The sequence below is a fragment of the Alosa alosa genome, chromosome 23 (genome assembly GCF_017589495.1).
Source record: "Alosa alosa isolate M-15738 ecotype Scorff River chromosome 23, AALO_Geno_1.1, whole genome shotgun sequence".
Classification (NCBI taxonomy): Eukaryota; Metazoa; Chordata; class Actinopteri; order Clupeiformes; family Clupeidae; genus Alosa; species Alosa alosa.
In genome coordinates this window covers 402,501-410,000 of record NC_063211.1, presented here as the reverse complement: position 1 = coordinate 410,000, position 7,500 = coordinate 402,501, and the positions used below count along the sequence as shown (strand labels likewise).

The window sequence follows — 7,500 nt, the reverse complement described above, 5'->3', positions numbered from 1 at the left end:
TGTGTCTAGCTGTGTGTGTGTTGTGTGTAGCTGTGTGTGTGTGTAGATGTGTGTGTGTGTGTGTGTGTGTAGCTGTGTTGTGTGTAGCTGTGTTGTGTGTAGCTGTGTGTCTAGCACCGTGTTGTGTCTAGCTGTGTGTGTGTTGTGTGTAGCTGTGTGTGTGTTGTGTGTAGCTGTGTGTGTGTTTAGCTGTGTGTGTGTGTGTGGCTGTGTGTCTAGCACTGTATTGTGTATATAGTATGTTATATAGTGTGTATCTGTGTGTGTGTGTGTGTGTGTGTGTGTGTGTATATAGTATATTATATAGTGTGTATTTGTGTGTGTGTATATAGTATATTATATATAGTGTGTATCTGTGTGTGTGTACAGTATATAGTATATTATATAGTGTGTATCTGTGTGTGTGTGTGTGTGTGTGTGTGTGTATAGTATATTATATATAGTGTGTATCTGTGTGTGTGTACAGTATGTAGTATATTATATAGTGTGTATCTGTGTGTGTGTATATAGTATATTATATAATGTGTGTGTATGTGTGTGTATATAATATATTATATAATGTGTGTGTGTGTGTGTGTATATTATGGGAGGCCGTATAGTGCAATAACATTGGAATAGTGGCACTACACACTGAACGTACTTGCACTACACACTGAAACACTGACACATACGCACTGGGCACTAGTACCACACTGGAACTCAAACAGCAACACACTGAATTTCCTGCATAACACACTGAATCTGCTTGCACTCACACTGAAATCACTTGCTCAACACACTGGATTTACTTGTAACACACACTGAAACTGCTTGCACTACACACTGAAACAGTTTGCACTACTCTGAAAATACTTACACACACTGAAGCTCCTTACACTAGCCTACACACTGAATTAACTTCCACAACACATTGACATTTCTTGCTCAACTCACTGAAACATCACATGCACTACACACTGAACTCACTTGTACACACACTGAAGCCGCTTACACTACACACTGAATTAACTTCCGCTACACGCTGAACTCACTTGTACACACACTGAAGCCGCTTACAATACACACTGAATTAACTTCCACCACACACTGAACTCACTTGCACACACACTGAAGTCGCTTACCCTACACACTGAATTTCTACAAACTGAAATTCCCGCAAATTGCGAGGAGACATGAGGTGTCTATTCTATTGTAATACCAGCTCCTTTTGTCTGGCGAAGTCATATTTTAGTGAACTGGGTCCTGAAGGATTGCTGCCATTGCAGTTAGCTAGTTAGTTAGCATTAAGCCAGAAGCAGCAACGACATTGCTGGTAGATAGTTTTGGTAGCCTAGCAACAATAAACACTTGACCCGCGAAGCACTCTGAAAGGGCCGCTGTCAGTGCAAAAAATGCAATGTGGATACAGGTTCACGAGTCACTGGCAACAGCTAATTCCTCATAAAACATTGCAGTCGGGTTTGCCTGTATGGCTTAAAGACAGCGCAAGGTGCTCAAGAATATATTAATAAAATCTTCAGGGTTTGCCTGAACAAGTAAGGTTTAGTTTAAAAAGGACATAGATACCACAAACCATATAAATTTCCAAATTTTCTCTCTTCAAATCTTAATCAATGGCTGGTAATCTGAGAGTGGAACTTCCTGTTACATTATAGCCTACCAACTTCCAGGCGCACTGAAAAAGCGAGTGAGTTCAGTGAGTGGAAGCAGGTTCAGTGTAGCCTAGTGCATTGGATGTTTCAGTGTGTTGAGGAAGTTAATTCAGTGTGTGTACAAGTGAGTTCAGTGTGCAGTGGAAGTTAATTCAGTGTGTAGTGTAAGCGACTTCAGTGTGTATAGATAGATAGATAGATAGATAGATAGATAGATAGATAGATAGATACTGTATTGATCCCCGAGGGGAAATTCAGGAAAATACAAGTGAGTTCAGTGTGTACAAGTGAGTTCAGTGTGCAGCGGAAGTTAATTCAGTGTGTAGTGTAAGCGACTTCAGTGTGTGTGCAAGTGAGTTCAGTGTGTAGTGCATGTGATGTTTCAGTGAGTTGAGCAAGAAATTTCAATGTGTTGTGGAAGTTAATTCAGTGCAGTTTCAGTGTGTGTTACAAGTAAATCCAGTGTGTTGAGCAGATTCAGTGTGTAATGCAGGAAATTCAGTGTGTTGCTGTTTGAGTTTCAGTGTGGTACTAGTGCCCAGTGCGTATGTGTCAGTGTTTCAGTGTGTAGTGCTAGTACGTTCAGTGTGTAGTGCCACTATTCCAATGTTATTGCACTATACGGCCTCCCATAGTATATTATATAGTGTGTATCTGTGTGTCTAGCACGCTGCCATGTTCCTGAAGAGACGCTGCAGCACATGACTCAGTGCTATTACTCACAGGAATATATGCATCTTAAAATCTCTCTTTCACTCTTTCTCTATCTCTCTTTCTATCTATCCTTCCTTCTCACCCCATTTCCTCCCTTTCTCTCACACACTTAATCTATTTCTGTCTCTCTCTGCCTCCCTCACTCCATCTGTCTCCACCTCTCTCTCCCTCTCGCTCTCTCTCTCTCTCTCTCTCTCTCTCTCTCTCTCTCTCTCACCTGCCCTCTCTTTTTCCACCTGCCCTTTCTTTCACTTTCTCCATCCCTCCTCCTCCTAGTCACGATTTCTTTATTGGCATAACAAAATAATGTTGCATTGCTAAAGCAAACCATTTCAACAAAGTATTTGAATACAGAAAACAATCTCTCCCTCTCTCCCTCTCTCTCCCTCTCTCTCTCTCTCTCCCTCTCTCTCTCTCTCTCTCTCTCTGTCAGAGGCAGGCCAAGTACTCTGAGAATAAGCTGAAAGTGATGAAGGCTCGTAATGAGTACCTACTGACCCTGGAGGCCACCAACGCAGCGCTCTTTAAATACTACGTACACGACCTGTCCCACCTCATCCATGTAAGTACACACACACACACACACACACACACACACACACACCACGCACACTCATGCACACTGGCACACACACACACACACACACACACACACACACACACACACACCTCATTTTACTCATGCACACACACACTTTACTCATGCACACTGAGCACACACACACACACACACACACACACACACACACACACACACACTCATGCACACTCATGTCCTCTCCCACAGAGCTCACCTCAGCATGAAGCATTTGCTGTATTGTGTGTGTCTTCGTGTGTGAGTGATAATGTGTAATGTATAATCAATGAGAAGCCAGTGAGCATGAAAACCAGTGACCGCTTCATTCGGCATTAGCGTGGAGTGAGCTGCGTAGCTTTAGTACCACTAGCCACTAAAGGCCGCTTCTGCCACTGTACACGCTTCTGCCTGTCAGCCCCTTACATAATTGTTGCCGAGTAATCCCAGCCTACTTAATTCAATAACAAAATAAATCCGCATAATTAAACATTACTCGATGAAGCTACGGTATGGCTTAAGGCTTGACTACACGAAAATCGAATCTAAATTTGCTGTCTACATTATTGTCAGTGTTGGGGTTAACGAACTACGCAACCGCAACAGTGGTGTGGATAATTGAGCCAGTAGAGAAATACCTGTTCAGAATTAATCTGTAGCCTTGGGTAGGCTTGCAGAAAACAATGTTGTTGCCGCATTTAATACTATCTGGCGACGGCTTAACAGGCTACTTAATAGAGGCTTAGACAACTATGACCCACGGTTTAGTTTCTTTAAATTAATTTGCTCCCATTTTGACTGCAATGTGAACAATTTGGACTGCTTGACATGTCATTTTTTATTTTTCTGTACAATAAACAATTACATCTGCTTTATGCCGCAGAATTACATTCATATTTGGCTGACTGCAGATGCATCTCCCCATATTCCAAGATAAGATAGTATGAAGTGCTTTTTGTAGTCTACTATCATAAAAAAATAGTTAAAACTAATAGCTATTTGCAATTTGACAAAACACTGGTCCTCATTTCGGCAATGCGAAAATTTTATATGAGACTGTTGTTTAGTTAGATGTCCGAACACGATAATGTTTTGGAAAACCACTGGCCTCGTGAATCACACAATTTAACACACCTACAGTTGGATAACCTACTATCTGTCCCCATGCCTACATTTTGTGAGTAGCATATAGAGATCGCTTAAAACAATAAATCACTATCAGTCATGCCTCTGATCAAAAGTGGGAATGAAATAAAAGTTTGAGAACCACTGGCTTAACAAGTACTCACAGTCCAGAACACAGAATCTGCTGTAATATTCTGGATGATCATGCATGATATCGCAAATGTTTGTTTTCCAAAGTAAGAATTTCACTTCACCATGCACCTCTCGACAATACCTGGCCTACCTGGTATCATTACAAACATTATTCTGTGTCCTAAAACTGGCATATTTTATGGCATTGTATGTCATGTAAGTTCAAGGTAAAAATCTAGAGAAATGTGTGAGGTGGTCAGCGGGGACAATTGGAGACACATTGATTGTGTTATTATTTTGAACATTCCACACTATCCACAGCTGTGGTAGGCCTATCAGGGCAGGAGGATGTACTGTCAGCTTATAAGCTTCTTTATATAAAATTCTTCAACAGAAGGCCTCAATGTTGTCTTGTTTGTGGGGCTTTGTTTCTCATTTCTGTAATTTCGCTTCATTGTTGAAAATGAGGGCTTCCCTCAATGACCGGTAACAAACAGCGGCTGAATGAAGGAATGAATGCAGGCTTGCCCAAAATAAAGGCATGTGGTTTGCGCAGCCTACAGTAAATAACAGACCCGGCCAGAATGTATGCTTATGATGCTTTACGAAAGAAGATGTTTTTGGTACCCTACGACACTGCATAAATTTTAAATAACAATGATCATCAGTAATATTCTCACCATTAATTTGGGTAAATGGGCGTTGCGGACCACCTTGATTGGCTGATTATTGATGATTGTAACGCTGGCATGATTCCAAACACTCCCTTTACGTGATGAGTGACAGGTCTCAGAATGCGCGCTACAATAGTGAATGAAGATGATGAATAACTTTGGGGCCGTAGGCTATTCACAAAGGCTTTATCTTACTACTAGGGTGGCTATACAATCACTTAAAGTTTTAGATTGGAGTTTTCTCTTAAAAGTTATTCACAAGCCTTTCAGACAACTCCTAAACTAGGTGAGTCTTAAGTGGCTATGGATGGCGTCATTACTCATGCCGCGAGCTTGACTGAAGTGACCACCTTGATTGGCTGGCGATTGTAGCGAAATTCAAAACACCTCTCTTCCGATGATGACTGACGGGTGACAGATTGAGATCGCGTCGCGCTACACAAGTAGTCACGAAGGATGAGGAAGATGATTAATAACTGAATAAAAGGCCTAAATGAATAAAAGAGTAAAGGCAAAACAAATAGCTTTAGTAGCCTAATGGAAACATAGGCCTATGGATTGATGCAGTAGCCTACCTTTTGCAACATTATTAAATTAATTAATCTGTCACCATATCCCTAGCTACGTTTGCAAAGAGGAGAACATTTTAATTTGACGCTACAATGAAGCGTTACATTTCATTTACATGTTAACAATGAGTAGTTTGGTTGTTGTTGGTGCGTTATTGCATCCAACTTTTATGAATGCAAAATTGTTCCCTCAGCGATTGGAAGCCCTGTTGCAAGCATAAGCTATTCAAAACATCGCGAACGTGAAATGCCACAAAAAGCTGTTTATGAATTATGGCTCCAGTGAGTTAGGAGTCCTCACTTGCTGGGTCCCAGACTTAGGTGCTACTTTAGGTCTAAAATGCTTCAGAATTACTTTTTGTGGCCCAGGATCCCGAAGTTAGGACGTGAACAGGAAGGCATTTGGCTGAGCAACGGAGGTTAATACTCTATATTTTGTCCAAATGATGTCTGGTCTCATCGCTGCACTCGGAGAAAACCAGAATGTTTAATTTGTCCCGCGCCTCTCACGGTTGCAAACGGATTCACTCTCAAGAAATTAACCAAATATTTCTTTATTAGGGCAGGGCAGGCATATTTCTGGCTATTACATTATTTCTAAAACCAGCTCATAAAGTCTGTAGTGAGTCTGTGTAGGGTTTTCCAGGCCCATTTCTTTTAATGAGACACCTGCCCACTTGAGCCATCTACCCGGTTGTTTGGGTTGTTGCAGCCTCACTGGAAAAATACAAATTAAAGTTACAGATACCGTCATGGATCCCACGCGGACCGCGAAAGGAAGTTTCGACAAGTCGAAGCACTGCCCACTGTAGGCGGTGTGAGTGTGAGTGTGTGTGTGTGTGTGTGTGAGCTAGGCGTGTGTGAGTGTGAGTGTGTGTGTGTATGTGTGAGCTAGGCGTGTGTGAGTGTGTGTGAGCTAGGTGTGTGTGAGTGTGAGTGTGTGTGAGCTAGGGCGGTGAGTGTGAGTGTGTGTGAGCTAGGGCGGTGAGTGTGAGTGTGTGTGTGTGTATGTGTGAGCTAGGCGTGTGTGAGTGTGAGTGTGTGTGAGCTAGGGCGGTGAGTGTGAGTGTGTGTGAGCTAGGCGTGTGTGAGTGTGAGTGTGTGTGAGCTAGGGCGGTGAGTGTGAGTGTGTGTGTGTGTGTGTGTGAGCTAGGGCGGTGAGTGTGTGTGTGTGTGAGCTAGGCGTGTGTGAGTGTGAGTGTGTGTGTGAGCTAGGCGTGTGTGAGTGTGTGTGTGTGTGTGTGAGCTAGGCGTGTGTGAGTGTGAGTGTGTGTGTGTGTGTGTGGTGTGTGTGTGTGTGAGCTAGGCGTGTGTGAGTGTGAGGTGTGTGTGTGTGTGTGTGTGAGCTAGGCGTGTGTATGAGAGAGTGGTAGATGTGTCAGCATAGAGAAAAAGAGAGAGAGACAGAGAAAGAGAGATAGAGAGATAGAGAGAGAGAGGGGAGAACATGAGGGAGAGGGGAGAGAGCACTTCAGTTATTGTGCATTTGTGGGTGGTTTAGTATAAGTGTGTGTGTGTGTGTGTGTGTCTGATTAGCAGGAGCTCTCGGTACGGTCAGCAGTATTTGGCAGATACGGATGTGCCTCTCTGACCTTCAGAAAGGTCATCCAGCTCTCTTAGGAGGAGATGAGAGAGAGAGAGGGAGGAGGAGGAGAAGATGGAGGGAGAGAGAGGAGGAGAGAGAGAGGAGGAGAGAGAGAGAAGGAGGGAGAGAGAGGAGGAGGGAGAGAGAGAGAGAGAGAAGGAGGGAGAGAGAGAAGGAGGGAGAGAGAGAGAGAGAGAGAGAGAGAGAAGGAGGGAAAGAGAGAGGAGGAGGAGAAGATGGATGGAGAGAGAGAGGAGAAGTGGAGAGAGAGAAGGAGGGAGAGAGAGAGAGAGAGAGAGAGAGAAGGAGGGAAAGAGAGAGAGACTACATGCTTTATGTGAGAACTGCAGAGCTGCACTGTAATGCCAGATGCACACACACACACACACACACACACACACACACACACACACACACACATTGACACACACACCACACTGCTCTGCTCCAGATCCTGAGTTCACTCCCAGTGGTA

General features: G+C 43.3%; 1 protein-coding gene across 1 annotated transcript in view; it reads left to right on the top strand.

Moving 5' to 3' along the window:
- Positions 1-7,500, top strand: part of LOC125288906 (SLIT-ROBO Rho GTPase-activating protein 1-like) — a 99,108-nt gene that overhangs the window by 50,916 nt on the left and 40,692 nt on the right. The window contains exon 6 of the mRNA XM_048235612.1: positions 2,800-2,928. Coding sequence (XP_048091569.1) covers positions 2,800-2,928 — 129 coding nt within the window. The remainder of the gene's footprint in view (positions 1-2,799; positions 2,929-7,500) is intronic.